At 37.6% G+C, this 21,336-nt stretch overlaps 1 protein-coding gene and 1 pseudogene across 1 annotated transcript; both read left to right on the top strand.

The window, feature by feature from the left end:
• Nucleotides 1-8,728: 8,728 nt before the first annotated feature.
• Nucleotides 8,729-9,692, top strand: LOC139033658 (olfactory receptor 51G2-like; annotated as a pseudogene).
• Nucleotides 9,693-19,604: 9,912 nt separating this feature from the next.
• On the top strand, nt 19,605-20,552 carry LOC110148353 (olfactory receptor 51G1-like). Its single transcript, XM_020910293.2, has one exon. The coding sequence runs from the start codon at nt 19,605-19,607 to the stop codon at nt 20,550-20,552; it is 948 nt and encodes a 315-aa protein (XP_020765952.2).
• The last annotated feature ends 784 nt before the right edge of the window (nt 20,553-21,336 follow it).

Here is a 21,336-nt window from a genome sequence, read left to right as displayed (position 1 = left end):
CACTTTTTGTATGTTTCTGTGGGATAAAATGTTCAAGTTAAATTGCTGGACCAAAGTATATCCATTTTATAAATTCAATTTTTGTTCACTTTCCTTTCAAAATTGTTAGTCAATTTTAAAAAATATTAAAATATAGTATATACACAAGTATAAGTATTTATCTAATTTCTTTCATATTTGTCAAACTCTTAACTTTTCTATCATACTAGACTGAAAAAAGTACAGTGTTATTCCCTTAATTTATATTGTTGTATTGATTATTAGTGAAGTATTGTTGGACATTTTTGCATTTTCTTTTGTACATTGCCTGACCAGGCATTTCAAAAGATTAAAGTATATGGTTCATCTTAGCTCAGGTCTACTTTTTTAAAAAACTTAATTAATTAATTAATTTTTTGCTGTGCTGGGCCTTCGTTGCTGCTTGCAGATTTTCTCTAGTTACAGCGAGCAGTGGTTACCCTCTTCGTTGTGGTGCATGAGTCTCTCACTGAGATGCCTTCTCTTGTTGCAGAGCATGGGCTCTAGGCACACGGGCTTCAGTAGCTGCAGCATGAGTGCTTCAGTAGTTGCAGATCATGGGCTCTCTAGATTGTGGACTCAGCAGTTGTGGTGTACCAGCTTAGGTGCTCTGAGGCGTACGGAATCTTCCCAGAGCAGGGCTCGAACCCATGTCCTCTGCATTGGCAGGAGGATCCCTTTCCACTGTGCCACCAAGAAAGTCTAGGTCTTCTTTTATATTACAAAATAGAGGCATGTCAATTATTTTTTCAAAAAATGAGTCCAAAACTTATTTGATTAGGGAGCATGCTTAAATCCAGACCTCAAAACCAGGACCCCCTTCATAATCGACCTCACAATCATTTTATATCTTCATATCCTTGTCTTGATTCTGCCTCAATTGTGACAAAATATTTGCATTTAAGATTATCTGTGGAACACTGTATGATAAAACTCACAGTTATTATTTTTTCAAGAGCAGTTTATTTAGACATAAATTAAATATAGTAAATCTCAGTATTTGTAGGTGCACAATTCTGACCCTTAACAAATATGTACACTTTCACATAAACATCATTAATTTCAAATGCATATTTTAATCACACCAAAAATGCCCTATGTGCTATTTTGAGGAACCCATTGCCCCACAGACTCTAGGGTTTGGAAACCACTTCTTCCGTTTCTGTCTCTACAGCTTTAGTGTTTTCAGAATATCATATAATGGAATTCTACAGTATATAGCTATTCTATTTTTATTTCTTCACTTAGCCTTATGCTCTTAAAATTCATCCATGTTGTTGCACATTTAGGAAATTCACAGATTTTTTTTCCTACCTAATAACATCACAATATTAGCTACAAAATGATTTGTTTATTCATTCACCATTTGATAGACATTTGCATTGCTTTGAGTTTGGGACAATTATGAATATTTGAGTAACAGGTGTATCAATGAACATGATTTGATTTTAGTTGGTTAAATACCAATGAGTAAGGATACTATTTCTGACATACCATTTTGCATTCTTATCATAGATATGTAAGTGTGAGAGGTGCTCTAAATTCTTTTGAGAATTTATACACTGTAAAATTTGAGCACTGCAAAGAGGTATCAGTTTTAATTTGTATCTCTTTAATGACTAACAATATTGAGTACCTTTTCATGTCTTATTTTCTCTTCATACCTTTGCTACTGAGCAAAGGGCTGATAGAAGCCAATACTACAGCACCATCTGTTGAGGGAAGAAAATACTTTATTGAGAGGTCAACCCCAAGGGAGACATGAGACAAGATTCCATCAGAGGTTCAGTCAAACTTTCATGATTTAGGGGAGGAGGATTGGTATGCAGAAGTATTGGCTGGGCAAGTTCTGATTGAAGGGCTTTGGGACCTTTCATTTATGGTAAGGTGTGGTAAAGGGACTTTGGCACAGATTCTTCCTGGACAATGGACCCTTTGCTGCTGGAAGGATTTCAGTGTTCATATTCAGGCCATGTCCCAGTTCTTTGAATCCTTGCAGAAGAAATTTTGGTTCCAATTGTTGTTTGAGGTCAAAATTTTCTCCTCTTGCTCATTCTATGTCTTGCATGACTTAAGCTTTTACTCCGTTGAGTCAGAAAAAAATATCAGCATCTTATTAGAATCAGGATATGGCCAGCTTGGGGCTTGTTCTGCAGGTAAACCTTTTCTTTGGTAAACTGTTTTTTGTTTTTTGTTTTTTTTCCTTTTTGCCATTTTACGGTATTTATTTTCCAATTATTGATTTGTGACATTTTATTACATTGGGTCGGTCAAAAAGTTCCTTCAGATTTTAAGTAAAAAAGACACATTTTTCATTTTCACAAAAAACTTTATTGAACAATGTATTTACTATTTTGTTCTACTATCTTCTGCCATTTCTCAGGCAACTTGATAACTCCATGTTCCCAAAAGTTTTTATCTTTTTGAGTAAAGAGCTGTCCCAGGTGCCTTTTCTAGTTTTTCCAGGAATTGAAATTATTATTATTTTTTCTTCACAGTGAGAATTTTGTAAAGATCAAAATAAATGGAAATCCAAAGTTGCAATGTCTGGTGAATATGAATGAATCAGAACTACCCAGGCAAGCTGTAACAGTTCTTGCCTGGTCATCAAAGAAACATGTGCTATCCTGATGGAAGATATGTGTTTTCTGTTGACTAATTCAGACACCTTTTGTCGAATACTGCCTTCAGTTTGGTCTAGCTAGGAGCAGTACTTGTTGGAATTAATTGTTTGGTTTTCTGGATAGTGAAAATGAAGTCGCTCAGTCGTGTCCGACTCTTTGCGACCCCATGGACTGTAGCCTACCAGGCTCCTCCATCCATGGGATTTTCCAGGCAAGAATACTGGAGTGGGTTGCCATTTCCTTCTCCAGGAGATCTTCCCAACTCAACGATTGAACCTGGGTCTCCTGCATTGTAGGCAGATGCTTTACCTACCTACCACATTGTAGGTAGACGTTTTCTGGAAGGAGCTCATAATAGAGGACTCCCTTCCAGTTCCCACCATATACACAACATTACCTTCTTGGATGAAGACTGACCTTTGGTGTGGTAGATGGTGGTTCATTTTTCTTGTTCCATGATATCTTCTGTTCTACATTATTGTACAATATCTGCTTTTCATCACCCATCACAATTTGTTTTACAAATGGAACTTTTTTTTTTAATGTTTAAGTAGAGAATCACATGCAGAAATATGGGCAAGAAGGTTTTCTTCACTTAACCTATGTGGAACCCAAACATCAACACAATGTATATAACCAAGCAAACAATTTTCTTTTTTTCTTTTTTAAAATATTTATTTATTTATTTGGTTCTGTTGGGTCTTAGTTGTGGCATATGGGATCTTCCTTGTGTTTCACGGATTCCCTAGTTGTGCTCTGTGGGCTCCAGAATTCAAGGGTTCACTGGTTGTGGCACTTGGGTTTAGTTGCTCCACAATATGTGAGATCTTACTTCTCTGACCAGTGATAGAATCAATGTCTCCTCATTGCAAGGTGGATTCGCAACCACTGGACAACCAGGGAAGTCCCCATTTTCTGTATTCTTAATAAAGCAACTTTGCAACAAGGGAAAGCATTCTAATTCATTAAAGTATGAAAAGTTTACTTAAAAACAAATGTTCCTCATTTATAATAAAACAAATAATCTCAGTATCTGGGAACAAAATGCAAAGAAACTGGACCTTGCACACATGAGATTTAACCCACTATTACATCACGGAGATACCTAGACAAGTGACTCAAGAGTATGGCTCTTGAATCACAGTAGGAAGGCAAATATAAATTAGATCCATAATTTGGTAATTGCACTAAGAGGGAACACTTTAAAAAATAACTTGTTTATTTTTAATTAAAGGATAATTGCTTTACAATATTATGTTGGTTTCTACCAAACACAAATATGTATCATCCATAGGTTAATCCATGTCCCCTTCCCACCTAAATATCCCTTCTCGTCCCTCTCCATTTCACCCCTCTATCTGGTTACTGAGCCCCAGTTTGACTAAGGGAACACTTTTCTAACATAGTTTCATTAGTGTTTTAGAAGAAGGTGGTCAGGTTCAGATATTTGTAAGTTTTGGGAATCTGAGCTCAAGACCTGAGATATCCCTTTTAATGTGGGAACTGAATGGCAGTGGATAAAGTTTATGGCATAACAGCTGAGACTTGGTGGATATGATGTGCTCTGGAAAGTGAAGGTCATCTTGATAAATTAATTAGCTGTTGTCTAAGTGAAATGGCAACCCACTCCAGTACTCTTGCCTGAAAAATCCCATGGACGGAGGAGCCTGGTAGGCTGCAGTCCATGGGGTCGCTAAGAGTCGGACACGACTGAATGACTTCACTTTCTCTTTTCACTTTCTTGCATTGGAGAAGGAAATGGCAACCCACTCCAGTGTTCTTGCCTGGAGAATCCCAGGGAAGAGGCAGCCTGGTGAGCTGCCGTCTATGGCAGTTGGGCACGACTGAATCGACTTAGCAGCAGCAATTGATAAGCTGTTTTTCTATCTTTTTATTTTTTTTAAGCTCTTCTATGTGAGAAATCTGTTATTCTCAACTAATTTTCACTTGCCCAGAAAAGCATATTAAGTATTTGAATAAATTTATATTCAGGAATTCAATGAAATAAATGATACTATTTTTTTTTTCGGTGATACTATTTATTGTTTGACATCTATATCATTTTGGGCAAGAATTTTCTTGAACAAATAAGAAAGTTGACACAAGTATCATAAATTCATAATCTGGTTACAATCTATGTGGGTGTGGGTGGACTCAGTTCTGTTTATCATTTCATTGATAGGAACAGGAGTTTTTACATTTAGTAGAGATGGAGTTGGATGGTATGTTGTCTGTCTTTGTATATCTTTAGTTATTCTCAACAGCTTCCAAGAGGTTAAATTTATTGATAAATTCTGCAGTGCTATTTCATACAGTCATTATTCACTGCAACGTCTCAAGTACGGTCATATTATTAATACACTAATACACAGAATACTTCAATACATGTTGTGAATAATATATTCCTGAATTTGTAAGTATCAATATAAAATTTAATATCTTCTCTGTGCTAGGCCTTGTTATATCTGATAAATCAACAAAATAAAAAAATATAGGAGTAAGAAATATTTCTTTTTTTGGAGGTGATCAAACTCTATAAATTTGAACATCTAATCAAAGAATTTGTCCTCACATTTTAGGAAGAACTTATACGGGAAATCTCTGCCTTGTACCCAGTTTTTTATTTAACTTATACTTTTTCCAAAGGTCATGGGTCCTCATCAACTTTGAATAGAAAGGAAATTATTTATTTATTTTACTCTAAGGCATGAAGAAAATTTAATGAGTTAAGAGTTTATGAATATAATGTATATTTCAATATGGCTAACTTTAACTAGAAAAATGGCAACAAAAACACCTTTAAAAATGGCAAGTTGTTTCTTCTTTTGGGATGATACACATTTCTCAGTGGTTTCAATACTTTATTTTACATATGTTAGTGGCTTCAATTCCAGTGTTAATACGGCCATAGAAAGCCTCAGCTTGAGAAGAACCAAGCTTGAGGATAACTATTCAGCCTACATTTTCACTGATTTCCTTATAATTATTTCTGCTCCACAAAAGAGAAAAATAAGTACTCTGCAATCAAGGAGGAGATACTTTACCAATAACATTCAGACCTGCACCAATGATAATATCGATGTTATTTTAAAGTATATTTTGATAGAAGGGAAAAAATGCTCTGGATCATGAATGACCTTTAAAACCTAGACTGCCTACATATTAACTGTCTGACATGAAGTAAATGAATTAAATTGTTTTAATTTTTGTTTCTTCAAATATTGCAATAATTTGTTTGGTTGATATGAGGAGAAACAGTGACTTTGTATGTAAAAAAGTAAATGATAAAAGACACATGAAAGTACCTTTTAAGTCCCTGGTGTGACTCATAAGGAGGGTCTACTGCTATTATTACAATATTCCCAGCTGAACCCATGAAAATTTAAACAGCCCTGTTACTGAACTGTAGGTTTTGCTAGCCTAAGAGGTTATTTTTATTTTAAACAACATAACAAAAGTCTTTTAACATTCAGTTGTGTGTTAGTGTTTGTGTAAAGTGAGTGGTGTGTATATGGATAGGGTGTGGCATAATGACAGGAAAGTATATATATATAGTTTATCCTTTCATAAGTCTAAGGCAATTTATATATATATACATATTCAATTTGGTTTCATATCTTAAAACATATAATATGAATTTTAAAATATGTGGTGTGCTTTGGACTGTAGCCCACCAGGCTCCTCTGTCCATGGGATTTTTCAGACAAGAATACTGGAGTGGGTTGCCATTTTTCTCCTCCAGGGAATCTTCCTGACTCAGAGATAGAAACTGCATCTCCTGTGTCTCCTGAACTGCAGACAGATTCTTTACTTGCTAGGTTATTGGGGAAAGGAGAGTTCAAATGCCTGTAATTCAATTAACTTTTGAGAAATCTAAAAATATATGATAGAAAATATTAATAACTCCAAAAAATAGATATTACAGTTAAAAAGCAACTTCAGAATAAACTGAGATGACACCAAAACTTAATGAATGATTTTCAATCTACTTGATTTTAAAAACTACCCAGTACTGGGGCCATTTGTGGAATATTCCCTGCTAGCAATGAAAGGTAGACTTTAAATCAAGAAGGGGACTTCCAGGAGATTACTATACTCAGGGGATAGCTGCATCAGTAATAAAGAAATTCAAATTGGGGGACAGGGATTCTTGATTTGAATTTGGAAGAGAAAGCTGCTCCTATAGGACTATAGCAAACACCCTGCCTTGAGATGCCAGGTAAGATAGAAAACATTATTTACCTGGATTTGGGGGAAAAAAAACAGAAAGCAAAAAACTAAGATTAAAGATATTTTGAATAAATTAGTGAATAGAGAAAATCTAGCCTGCTATACAAGGAATTACAAAGGCCTAGAGGTGTTTCTTTCTGTGAAAGTATCCCTAAATTATTTCTTTCAAGAGCATGAGGTATTAGGACAATAAAATTGAACCAAATAAAAGGAAGCAGGTTTAGTGTAGTCCTGAATAGGGGAAGTGCAGAATTATCCAGACCCATGTCATCAGTGAACCTGGTATTCGGTCTTATCCCGGAACACCAACACCCTTCTACTGGAATATAGATCCAAAAAATCCTTAAAGATTCATGGATAAGCAAAGGCATTGAAAAGACATCTGTCCCCAAATCCTTAACACTGGAAACCACAGTGAGTTATCTGAGCAGAATGTGCTCTTATCCAACAATGGGTGCACTTCCTAGAGCCTCCCTCACCTTTTCCACTTATTGCAACAAAAGTCAAGATTTAAAAAAAAAAAAAGAAAGAAAGAAAAAAACTAATAAGGATTTTGAGGTTAATTCTAATTTTCTTATTTTCTAAAGATAAATGTGTAGAATTTTATTTTTTTAATTTTTTTAATGTGTAGAATTTTAATGGATACCTTATTATTTCTGAAAGTCTCATTCAAATTGACTCAGATTGACATTTTTGAAAACATGACTAGCCTATCATGTAAAGCAGGAACAGGTAGACAGGACCCTTATGTTTCTTGTCCCCAATATTAGAGCAAGCAGTGAGACTTAAAAAAAAAAAAAGATTTTGTTTTGTTTTGTTATTTTTCCCAAAGATCTTATCCCCACCAAAGATTAGACTCGTGGAGAAATTTCAACAGGAGCACCTGGGAAATACTCAGGCCACCACAGTGAAAGTCTGTATGCTCCATGCTGGGAACAAAGATTTCAAATTGTTTATCCCTACAGAGACTCGGGAGTAATATAAAGAATGACATTAGTGAGTGAGAATAGGTGAGACTTGGAACAGTTTGTATAAGCAAACTTTGTAATGTTATTATTTAATTTCATAAACACAGAATGTGGTGAGGGATGGTCTCAGAAAAACATGTGTACTTTGCTGTCTGTGGGAAGAGCATTCAGTATGCCCACAGTTGATTTTATCTGGATAAGTATGTATGGGTAAAATAGACTGTGAAAAAGGTCTCATCTCTGACATATGGCATATTACATTTGAATGTTAAACAGATTTCTTGCTTAATCAAGAAATTGATTCTTGCTGTCTATGGGGTCACACAGAGTAGGACATGACTGAAGCGACTTAGTATGCATGCATGTATTGGAGAAGGAAATGGCAACCCACTCCAGTGTTCTTGCCTGGAGAATCCCAGGGACGGAGGAGCCTGGTGGGCTGCCATCTATGGGGTCACACAGAGTCGGACACGACTGAAGTGACAGCAGCAGCAGCAGCATCTAATATATATCATGGTTGATGAAGGCAATAAGAAATACCCTAGAATGTTATACTACTGTAATTAAAATTACAGGTATGAATTTGCATAAAATAAATTTATTTAATGGGCATTATTTTTGGCATATCACTTTAAAATGCCATTATATCAATTAAATAACTTAGGTACATTAAGTATCAAGTGTATTTTTCTCATTTTTATTCAATAAATTGCAATATCTGTGGAAATTGATCAAAACAAAGTCTCACTTTCTAGTCCAAAGCCTCAAGTGCTCTATATTGGGAAACATCATTTACTCTCATATTAGACACATATCAGGGCCAGCTTAAAAGAAGCAGTATTATAAATAGTCAAATGCTCAAGTAAAATTTTAGCATCTGTGGAGACAATGCATTTCATTTCAGGAAAGACATGCAGTTCTGGCGTCAATAGCACCAGCTCCACATTCTCCACCTTCCTGGTGACGGGCATACCTGGGCTAGAAGCTGTTCACATCTGGATCTCCATGTTTCTGTGCCATGTTCTTGGTAACCCTGGTGGACAAAGTGACCATGACAGTTATCTGGAAGGGATATGCCTTCCATGTGCCTATGTACCTCTTCCTGGTCACACTAGCTGCCTCCGATCTGGGTCTGTAGCTCTTCACCTTCCCCACAATGCTGAGGATCTTCTGGCTGGATGCTAGAGAACTCACCTAATCTGTTTGCTTCACCCAAATGTTTTTTATTCACACTTTGCAGAATTTTGAGTCAGTTATCATACTGGCAATGCCTTTGACCACTATGTGGCCATTTCTCGTTCTTTGCACTATTCTTCCATTCTCACCAGCAGTGTAATTGCCAGGATAGGTTTGGCCATTGTAGGGAGAGCCACAATGCCCAAGTGCCCCTTCCTATCCTCTTGAGGAGGCTGTGCTTCTGTCATTTTAATGTACTTTCTCATTCCTACTGCCTGCATTCTTATGTCCTAAAGCTTTCTTGCTCCAGCACTAGGATCAATAGCATTGTTGGACTCTTTATGGTGCTTTCCAACATGGGCATTGATTTTCTCCTTTCTTACATATTGATTCTGAAAACCACCCTGAGTATTTTATCCCATGATTGCTACCTCAAAACTCTCAACACCTGTATTTCCCACCTCTCTGCTGTAGCCCTTTTATTCACACCCATGATCTGCCTGTATATACTTTACCAATTTGGCCCAAGATTTTCTCAAACATCTTTGTACTCATGGCCAACATGCATTTTCTCATTCCTCCTGTGATGAACCACATTGTCTATGTGGTGAAAATCAAGCAGATCCGAGATAAAATCTTAAAACTCTTCATCCGGAAAAGACCTGAAGAATCCTGAACAAAATTTATAACATGAATTTTGAAAAATAGATACGAGTAAATAGTCACTATCCCAACTCTTCCAGCTGAAATTGGTTTTCTTCATTGCTGTATACATAAGGAGGCAAGTAAAATGGCTAAATGTGTTTTATTTTCACAACTTACACTGACCATGATTCTCCCTTTCAGCACCAGCCTTTGGCTTAATTTATCATGATAATTTTCTGTGCCCAATTACTTTATGAATTGATGATTACTTTCATTTCAAACTTTGGAAGTTGTTAACAGTTTTTTGTGTTATTCCAGTTCTATAAAAGATACTTTTTTTTTCATTATCCCTTGTCCCATGCTTCTTTATCATTCTAATATAATAACAGTTCCATTAAATACTTCAGTATTTCAATCCAGATTTTCTACACATGTAAAATTCTCTCTTTCTTGAATTTTTGCTATTCATGATAATTAAGTTTGAGACATCTCATAAAGCAACACTGATTGATTAGATCAGGTAAGTAGAAGCTTAGGATATAGCGTAGTTATGTGAAGTGAAGTTGGGATGGTTAACTCTGGTTGGGACAAAATGGCAAGGTAAAAGTAACAGAAGAACTCAAATAACAGAAAATTGTTTCAAAATGATAATAAAGTCAATTACACAAAAATTGTAGTCTCTTTATATTTGATCAAAAACAAAAAAAAAAAGAGTCTTGATTGTACAGTAACATTTGTCACATTAGATGTGGCCTGGTTATTTCCATAATTGCATCAAGAGTATTAATTTATTATATGTATCTTTTAAAACCACCTTAATGGAAGTTTTCAGAAGTAATTTCAGGTTGGACTTTTGAAATCCTCTTTATCTGCTATACTGATGCTAGGAAACCGAGATAAGAATTTGTCATCAGATTCCACCTACCGTATAAGTAAAACTGGCAAAATTACTCTTTTCTTGCAATCCCCCAAATACTCTGAGATTTCAATGTTTGAGAGACAGCAAAATTCCTTAACTCACAATTTAGGCTAGAAACTCTGTATGTCGAAACACCTGCCAACTAATGTAAGATACCTTTGCAAGCATTGGCTACCTAAAGTTATCCTTAGCTTCTTAAAAGCTTCTTTTCATACCTGATTAAATAAGAATCATTTCAAATATGATATTTTAGCAATGGAGTGATTTCATTGCCAATATTTCCAATTCAGTTCAGTTCAGTTCAGTTGCTGAGTCGTGTCAGACTTTTTGCGACCCCGTGAACCGCAGCACGCCAGGCCTCCCTGTCCATGACCACCTCCTGGAGTTTGCCCAAACCCATGTCCATCGGGTCAGTGATGCCATCCAACCATCTTATCCTCTGTCATCCCCTTCTCTTCCTGCTCTCAATCTTTCCCAGCATCAGGGTCTTTTCAAATGAGTCAGCTCTTCGCATCAGGTGGCCAAAGTTTTGGAGTTTCAGCTTCAACATCAGTCCTTCCAATGAACACCCAGGACTGATCTCCCTTAGGATGGACTGGTTGGATCTCCTTGTAGTCTAAGGGACTCAAGAGTCTTCTCCAATACCACAGTTCAAAAGCATCAATTCTTTGGCACTCAGCTTTCTTTATAGTCCAACTCTCACATCCATACATGACCACTGGAAAAACCATAGCCTTGACTAGATGGACCTTTGTTGGCAAAGTAATGTCTCTGCTTTATAATATGCTGTTCAGGTTGGTCATAACTTTCCTTCCAAGGAGTAAGTGTCTTTTAATTTCATGGCTTCAATAACCATCTGCAGTGATTTTGGAGCCCAGAAAAATAAAGTCAGCCATTGTTTCCACTGTTTCCCCATCTATTTGCCATGAAGTGATGGGACCAGATGCCATGATCTTAGTTTTCTGAATGTTGAGCTTTAAGCCAACTTTTTCACTCTCCTCTTTCACTTGCATCAAGAGGCTCTTTAGTTCTTCTTCACTTTCTGCCATAAGGGTGGTGTCATCTATATATCTGAGGTTATTGATATTTCTCCCAGCAATCTTGACTCCAGCTTGTGCTTCCTCCAGCCCAGCGTTTCTCATAATGTACTCTGCATATAAGTTAAATAAGCAAGGTGACAATATACAGCTTTGACGTACTCCTTTTCCTGTTTGGAATCAGTCTGTTGTTCCATGTCCAGTTCTAACTGTTGCTTCCTGACCTGCATACAGGTTTCTCAAGAGGCAGGTCAGGTGGTCTGGTATTCCCATCTCTTTCAGAATTTTCCACAGTGTATTGTGATCCACACAGTCAAAGACTTTGGCATAGTCAATAAAGCAGAAATAAATGTTTTTCTGGAATCCTCTTGCTTTTTTGATGATCCAGTGCATGTTGGCAATTTGATCTCTTGTTCCTCTGCCTTTTCTAAAACCAGCTTGAACATCTGGAAGTTCATGGTTCATGTATTGCTGAAGCCTGGCTTGGAGAATTTTGAGTATTATTTTACTAGCATGTGAGATCACAACAAACTGGAAAATTCTTCAAGAGATGGGAATTCCAGACTACCTTACCTGTCCCCTGATAAACCTATATACAGGACAAAGAAACAATAGTTAGAACTGGACATGGAACAATAGACTGGTTCCAAATTGGGAAAAGAGTACATCAAGGCTATATATTGTCACCCTGCTTATTTAATTTCTATGCAGAGTACATCATATGAAATGCTGGGCTGAATGAAGCACAAGCAAGAGTCAAGATTGCCAGGAAAGATATCAATAACCTCAGACAGGCAGATGACACCACTTTAATGGCAGAAAGTAAAGAGGAACTAAATAGCCTCTTGATGAGGGTGAAAGAGGAATGTGAAAAAGCTACTTTAAAATTCAACATTCATAAAAGAAAGATCATGGCATCTGGTCCCCTTACCTCATGGCAAACAAATGGGGAAGAAGTGGAAACAGTGACAGATTTTAGTTTCTTGGGCTCCAAAATCACTGCAAACAGTGACTACAGACATGAAATTAAAAAAAAAAAAACACTTTCTTTGTGGAAGAAAAGCTATGACAAACCTAGACAGCATATTAAAAAGCAGAGACATCACTTCACTGATAAAGGTGGATATAGTCAAATCTATGGTTTTTCCAGTAGTCATGTACAGATGTGACAGTAGGATCATAAGCTGAACACCAAAGAATTGATGCTTTTGAACTGTGGTGCTGGAGAAGATTCTTGAGAGTTCCCTTGGACTGCAAGGAGATCAAACCAGTTAATCCTAAGGAAATCAACCATGAATATTCATTGGAAAGACTGATGCTAAAGTCGAAACTCCAATACTTTGGCCACCTGGTACAAAAAGCTGACTCATTGAAAAAGACCTTGAGGCTGAAAAATATTGAGGGCAGGAGAAGGGGGCAACAGAGAATATGATGGTTGGATGGCACCACTGAGTCAATGGACATGAGCAACTCTGGGAGATAGTGAAGGACAGGGAAGCCTGGTGTGCTGCAGTCCGTGGGGTCACAAAGAGTCAGACATGACTTAGCCACTGAACAACAACAACAACAACACAAAGAAGACAGACACTTACTGAACCTGTACAAATAATCACTGCCCTGAAAATAAGAATATTCACTGGTCAATATTTGACAAGATTGACTGTTGACTTGTTCTTAGATATCTGTGCTTTCTCAGCAACTCCAACACCTCTCTATGCTGGTTATTCTCTGGTCTCTCTGGATAAATCTACTCACTGTATTTTCTGGTCAGTCTCCAAATACATATGTTGCCTTTTTCAATTCCAAGCACCTCTCTCTACTAGGCTACACACAAATTGAGAACTGACTTGGGGATAATTACATGTGTCTGCTATACAGAAACCTTAAATCCCACAAGCCCAAGATAGAATTTCTTCCCTGCTGCTCCATCCTCAACTGCTACTTCCTCCTGCTCCAACTTTGGAGTCCTCTCTTTAGGTGAATGGCATGTCTGTTCTCTTCTTCACTCCAATCAAACTATATGAACTATTGGCCCTAGATGATCTTCATTTTCCCATAATTTCCAATCACTTACTAATATTATAGATTCACTTTCTTAATATTTCCCATAAATCTTCACTTCTACATTTCCATTGCTCATGCCTCAATTTTGATAGGGAACAGTTGCCTCAATTTAGATATTGAGCCATTCCACTGGTTGGTTTCCTTGTCTGCATGCTCAAACCACTCCAAACAGAACTGAAAAATCTAAGCATGATTATGCTGCACATGTATTTAAGCTCTTCCATCATTCCTCTTCCCTTGCATGTTTCTCTTTGCTCACAACTACCACTACTATTCATTGATAATTTTCTAGCTCAAAATGTTCATTTCTGATTATGTATTCTATGCTCTGAAATAAATAACCTGCCTATTTACCCTTCTGATGATCTCTAGCAAGTTACTATAATTGTTCCTGCTATACTCTCTTCTTTAAATATATTCCTTATTATTTAGGGGTCCATAATATTACCCATCTAGCTTTGAATTGATAAGCCATATTAATTCATGGTCCTTGACCAAACTCTGAGAATGAATCCTCTGAAATATTCATATAGTTATTAAGTAATAGATCATTATCTATGTCCAAAATAGTAACCCAGGATGATCCAGATTGGTAGCATGTTTAAGATAAATACAGAATTTATTATGTGTACTTGTTGCTTAGTTTGGGGCATATAACCAGAAACTTTTAAGAGCTCTCTCACTCTGGGCTTACCTGGATAGAGACATTTCTCATATGTCTCTGAGATTTGCTGATAGACTGATCCTTCAAGAGATAGGAACACCGAGAAGACGCTTATGTGACCTCTCTAGGCTTCCCTGGTGGTGGTAGTGATCAAGAACCAGCCTGTCAATGCAGGAGATGTAAGAGATGCAGGTTCAATTCCTGGGTCAAGAAGATCCCCTGGAGGAGAGCATGGCAATCCACTCCAGTACTCTTGCCTGGAGAATCCCATGGACAGGGGGGCCTGGGAGGCTACAATCAATAGGCTTGCAGAGTCAGACAGGACTGAAGTGACTGAGCACTCATGCATGAGACTTCTCTAGCCTTCACCAAAGTATATCTTTTTCCCACTGTCCTATGGAGTGTCCCTTGCTACATTAAATCTCAGCCACAAGACTAGGTTTATGATGAGTTTCACAAGTGCTTTTAGTGAATCACTGAACTCGGGAGTGGGTGTGGGACTCTTGAGATGGCCCCTCTATATCATGTGCAATTTGGTCCCTACATTACTTGCCAAACCACTTCTATAAGCTCCACACATTCTGTGACCAGGATCTGTATCTTATATCTCTCTCCTTTAAAACAAAACCCAGACCCCATTTCATATGCTCCTGGTGAATCCTTTTAATCACTTTCACCATCATAATCATATGCTCCTGGTGAATCCTTTTAATCACTTTCACCATCATAATCATTTCTTGGGAAAAATAAAGAACTCACTTTTAGGAATGAGGGAAGAGGATAAGGAACTCACAATGGAAAAGTAAACATATATTATTGTATCAAAGATCAAGCAGTACTAAATGAATTTATTTTGGAGGATATCTATTAAGATAATCACTTATGGAAGTAATGCTCTAGATATTCAACTCTCATCCTTCTGGATATTTATAAGTTAAGAAAATATTATCTGGATTTGGAGGAGGAGGGTTGGAGGATATAAAGGATTATATTTACTGCAGATCTAAAATGTATATGCTAAGTCACTTCAGTAGTATCAGACTCTTGCAAGGACTGTAGCCTGCCAGACTCCTCTATCCATGTGATTCTCCAGGCATGAATACTGGATCGAGTGGGTTGCCATACCCTCCTCCTCAAGGGGATCTTCCCAACCCAGGTATCAAACGTTCATCACTTATGTCTCCTGTATTGGCAGGTAGGATCTTTACCACTTGCGCCACCTGGATCTAAATATGATGTCAGATATTTCTGGGGCCAGAAAGCTATGATCTGTATGATAACTTTCATCTGCATGGACTTAAGAAAGTAAGCCTAAAGCACAGCTGGTTGTGTGTTCTAATCTTATACCGTACATCCTTTGGAGAGCTGGCAAAGATTTACAAAAATTAGCAATGGACAGTTCTGTCTGCCACATGCACATGTGATGCTTCTCTGAGAACCGATACCACAGGGACTGAATGTAAGCCTCCAGGGAGGGCCAGAATCAGTGTTTTATAAACCTACTCACTTGAAACTATGCTCAAGGCAGGAGCCAGACAAGGTTCCAACTGCACTTGATTTGCAGAAGTTGCGTCCCTGCACAGGGGTCAGGTGAGTGATCAATAAATCTTGAGCTAATTTAGCTGAAATCACACTATGTATATTGGGAATGGCAGTCAAGAGAAGTCATGGGCTATCCTAAGTATAGTTGCAAACTCGATTGTGAAGATTTCTGAGGCAGGATGGACATTTGTTGGAGGTATACAGCATCTCTTTTTCTCAGGTATGATACAATCTATATCTTTGGGAAACCATCCCTGGCCCCTCTTTTCTCACCCAATAATCACTCAATTCTTGCCATTTAGTTTAAGATCAAATGCAAGTCCATAATTAATGTAAGGAAGAAGTAATACCTAAAAGAAAAGAAAAGGAAGGCAGGGAGGCAGGGAGGGGGGCTTTCCAGGTTACTCAGTGGGTAAAGAATTTGCATGTGGTACAGGAGATGCAGGAGACATGGGTTTGATCCCTGGGTTGGGAAGATCCCTGGAGGAAGGCATGGCAACCCACTCCAGTATTCTTGCCTGGAGAATCCCTATGGAGAGAGGAGCCTGGTAGGGCCACAGTCCATAGAGTCGCAAAAAGTAAGACATGACTGAAGCTACTGAGCATGAATGAGGAAGAAGGAAGGAGGCAAAGAAGAAAAACAGGAAATATGGTTTGTAATTCTCACACTACATTGTAATAGAGGTGACACAAAGCATTTACCAATGAAGCCTTCATGATGAAGAGCTATGTAGAGGTCTTGTCTTCAAAGAAATCATTTATAGGACAGATAATATTAAATCTATTCTATAAGATTCTTTAAAAGTTCAATAGCTCTGCATTTATGCTTTGAAGAACTGATATGGTTTAGTTTATCTAGTGTTTCTCACGGCAGTGCAAGAAACTCCAGAACTCTGTGCAGTTTTAGTGCTCTGAAGCAACACTAACACCTTTAAAGATCTGTATGGCCAGAAAGCCACTTAGCATATTGGCAATGTAGCAACATTTCTCAGAAAGTTGAACATTTGGGGAAAAAAAAAAAAGACTTTTCAAATTCAACTTACACTATTTTCTATAAATATTAGACACAGATCAAAAAAATGTCATAACCCTTTGGTTTATAATGATGAGATACTTAAAGAAGAAACTATGGGTTATCCAGAGACAAGCATGCATTGGATTGTATTGCAAACTTACCTTTATATAGATGTGCTCTGTCTTCCATTGTTTGGTAACTCCTGTCATTTTAGCATTTCTTTGTGAGAAAGTCCAGACATTTTTAGTGTCTTCTGAAACTGTTCCTTTTGTGTATGTGTGTGTGTGTGTGTGTGTGTGTGTGTGCCTGCCTGCCTCCACTTTCCATGGAATTCTCCAGACAAGAATATTGGAATGGATAGCCTATCCCTTCTCCAGGGGATCTTCCTGACCCAGGAATCAAACCGGGGTCTCCTGCATTGCAGGTGGATTCTTTACCAGCTGAGCTACCAGGGAAGCCCTTGTAGAACTACACTTCTTCAGAATTTGGCTTCATATATACCATTACCTCTCTCAAAGCCCAGTTATGTGGCAGACCCATAATAATCTCTGAATTATGCTGGAAGAACTAGTTCATACCACTAACCAAACGCAGTACCCACTGCTGTTTTTCTTTCATGTATTCCTCTCTCTGGTAATTCTCTGCATTCCTAGTGTTTCTGTGATTTTAAACATAATGTGATTAAAACCATGTGTCCCACAGGGAATTATACTCAAGGCACTGTGGTGTCCTCAATGGGAAGCAAATCCAAAAGGCAGAGAGATGTATATATATATATATATTTATGGCTGATTCATTTTGTTATCCAGTAGAAACTAACAACATTGTAAAGCATCTATCCTGAAATAAAAGTCAATTAATAAAACAAAACTTATAAGTAAAATTTGTCAAAGGGAGGTGGATAATACTAAGTCCACTCATTGCCCATCTCTCCCTCTGTAACCACAACTGAGAAAAGTTTTACTAGGACAGTATAGATGAATCATAGCACTCACCCACCCTCCCATTTCAGAAGTTTACCCATTAAAAAAAATACAGCTTTCCTTTTTCTGTTACAGATCCTTTCTCAAATACAATAGCTTGACACATGCCATCTTTGCCTTTCTTACAGGTGTTTCTCCCTCTTATTCTCCTTCTCTTTCGTCTTATTCATCCTCTACTTGTCCTACCATCAGTGCCAAAATGTTTTCACTATTCAATTGCCATGCCTTGTTCTGGTTTTTACAACATTGCTCACCTTTCACAGAATATCTTTTCTGGATTTTCCCTAGACTAAGAGTTAACATGTGAAGTGGGGATGACAGGTATTCTTCATGACTTCATCGAGCAGCATTATAGTTGGTTTATGAAAAAGAAATAGACTATAATGAAGATTAACTGTTCATAACCACCACATACATAAGACGGCCCAAGAAGATGTTGACAAAGAGAAGTATCATTCAATGTGAACAAAGTCTCATTTGAACTCCATGAACTGAGATTCCACACTTTATTCCTTTCTTTAATAATCATCTGTGAGGGATCCAGTATCATTAAAAAGGTGAGTCATGGAGAGCAGGATGTAGATACAGATTTGGAATCTTTTACGTGTCCCATGGTCAGTGCCCTCATGAATTAGTTTATGGATGTGCTCTGTTGACCCATTGGTTACTGGACCTTCAAAAACATAAGCTATACATCATCTGTCAGTATATTATTCAAACTGAGTACATAGCAGGAGCTCAGTAATTGTGCAATGGCATTGAGAATATACTGTATTTCTAATGACAAATATTATTTAGTTTTGGCTTTCCTACTCTCTCATGTCTATACCAGATATTCAAATACTTTTTAGAGAACTGTAACTAGGATTAAGAAGGGACATAAATCCAGGAAAAGCACAGATAAAACTCAAACTCTTCCTGGTATTTGTCACAGGTATTAGTTCTGATGTCCTAACTGTCAGAGCAAAAGATAGATCTGGTTATATCAGGAGTTCAGAGTTACTATTAACATTCTTATACACTTTATTTTGTTGGAGGTATACACATTTGTTGGAGGTATACAGCATCTCTTTTCCTCAGGTATGATAACATTCTATATCTTTGGGAAACCATCCCTGGCCCCTCTTTCCTCACCCAATAATTACTCAATTCTTGCCATTTAGTTTAAGATCAAATGCAAGTCCATAATTAATGTAAAGAAGAAGTAATACCTAAAAGAAAAGAAAGATAGAGCAAAAGATAGATCTGGTTATATCAGGAGTTCAGAGTTACTATTAACATTCTTATACACTTTATTTTCTAACTCCCAAAAAGTCATTAAATACAATTATACAAATCTCAATTTCTTTAGAACCCTATTATTATGGTACAAAAACTGATTTATATTATGTACAAGGACCCTGCACTCTCAATACAGAGTTTCTCTTTGCCTTTTTTATCCATTAAAACATCTGAATATGAGGAAGAAATTTTCTATAAATAAAAGGTCTAATTTGCTTCTGCAAACTAGAACAAACCACCCAGAAGAGAGTGTAGCATTATACCCTAGAGAAATGTCTAAAGGAATAGGATTCAGTGTTGTGAGGAGAGAAAAAGAGCAATGTTAATCTGAAGGCATGGACCAGGGGTACCACATGGGATGAGGTGATAGAAAATGCTACGAAGGAATAAATTTTTGCTGTCTCCATAATTTCTAAAGGGCAAAAATCTCTCAGAGTTATGACAATTCCTATCAACAATAACGCCAGCAGTTTCTTCTTCATACTGATGGATTTCCCAGGACTGGAGACTGCTCATTGCTGGACAGCGATTCCTGTCTGCGTCATCTATGTTCTCTCTCTGCTGGGCAACACCACCATCCTGCACACTGTCAAGTCTGTTCCCAGCCTCCACACTCCCATGCACCTCTTCCTCTCCATGCTCTCAGTGGCTGACTTGGGGCTCGCAGTTTCCACACTGCCTTCCATGGCAGCTGTTTATCTCCTGGGCCAGAGGAAGGTGGGAGCTGCAACCTGCTTTGTGCAACTTTTCTTCATCCATACATTCACAGTAATTGAATCTGCTGTACTGTTGGCCATGGCTTTTGACCGCTGTGTGGCTATCCGAGCGCCCTTACGCTATGCCACCATCCTGACAACCAAGCGCATCGGGGCCATTGGGCTGGCCAGTGTGACCCGTGGTGCTGCCCTCCACCTGCCCCTGCCTGTACTCCTTGGAAGACTGCAATTCCAACCTGTGAATGTACTGTCACATTCCTACTGTGTTCACCCTGATGTTCTGAGGCTGGCCAGTTCCAGCACAGTTGTGAACAGTGGCCTTGGGCTCTTTGTGATGCTCTCCACACTGGGGGTGGATGCAGTCCTCATTCTCCTCTCCTATGTGATGATTTTGAAGGCAGTATTGAGTATTGCTTCCAATGCTAAGAGACTCAAAGCCCTCAATACTTGTATTTCCCACATTTGTGTTGTATTATTATTTTATACCCCACAGGTCAGCCTGTCCATGATCCATCGCTTTGGGAAAAAGAAGCTGCCAGCTCAGGTATACATGCTTCTCTCCTATTTGCACTTTCTTGTACCTCCAATGCTCAACCCAATTGTTTACACTGTCAAAACCAAAGAAATTCGAGTATGGATTCTGAAGATGTTTCAACCCAGAAAGTTCTGAGTCTCAGGGATAAAACGCTGGTTATGACAGCCAGCCTGCTGACTGAAGATTTTTCAGAGAGGAGGCAGAGATTTCCTTCCATCTGGCGTGTCAATTAATTTTTTAAAAACACTGACTGAAATACATTGTAATGTTTTTCTAGCCATCAAAACAGTGCCTGCTTAATGAAAAAAAAGAATATGTTTCTTGTTTGAGATAGTCATTACCAGTCTGTTAAAAAACTCAAAATTGTTATAGAGGAAACTGACAGCCTCCTGAGAGTATCATTTTCATGTAAAAGCAAGCAAATTAGATAGGATTCAAAAATTGCCTCTAAGATTTCATCCAACTAAAAACCTAGAATCATACAAAATTAAACTCAAGGGGAACTCACTTGGTTTACTATCTGAAAATCTGTCAAAAAAGTGAAATCAAACTATGTTTTTCTATTATCTGCATACTAACTTTTTAGAGAGATGAGTTACACTGGAAAATGTAAACCCAGTGGAATTCTTCAAAAATTAAAGTGCACATAATAAAATGAAGTGTGTTACAATGTGAATATTATGTAGCCCAGAATTTATTTAAACTCTAGGACATCTGAAAAGCAGACACACTCTTAGTATTTTCCAGCCCTTAAGCACTGCTCCTCACTTCCTAATAGAGACATAGGATATTTTGTGCCCTCAGAAACTATCATGTTATAATCTTTGAATGATGAATACCATGTATAAGTGGATTGTCTCTGAATTTTAAGGAAGATTTTAAAAAATTAGCAAAGTTGTCATCCTGTGAGGCCATTTTT

Source organism: Odocoileus virginianus, unplaced genomic scaffold (genome assembly GCF_023699985.2).
Source record: "Odocoileus virginianus isolate 20LAN1187 ecotype Illinois unplaced genomic scaffold, Ovbor_1.2 Unplaced_Scaffold_28, whole genome shotgun sequence".
Taxonomy (NCBI): domain Eukaryota; kingdom Metazoa; phylum Chordata; class Mammalia; order Artiodactyla; family Cervidae; genus Odocoileus; species Odocoileus virginianus.
The sequence above is the reverse complement of the archived record's forward strand: the minus strand, read 5'-3'. Positions and strand labels throughout refer to the sequence as shown.

Bases quoted from the DNA above. Each gene is read 5' to 3' on its own strand.
- LOC110148353 (XM_020910293.2), top strand. From the start codon at position 19,605: ATGACAATTCCTATCAACAATAACGCCAGCAGTTTCTTCTTCATACTG.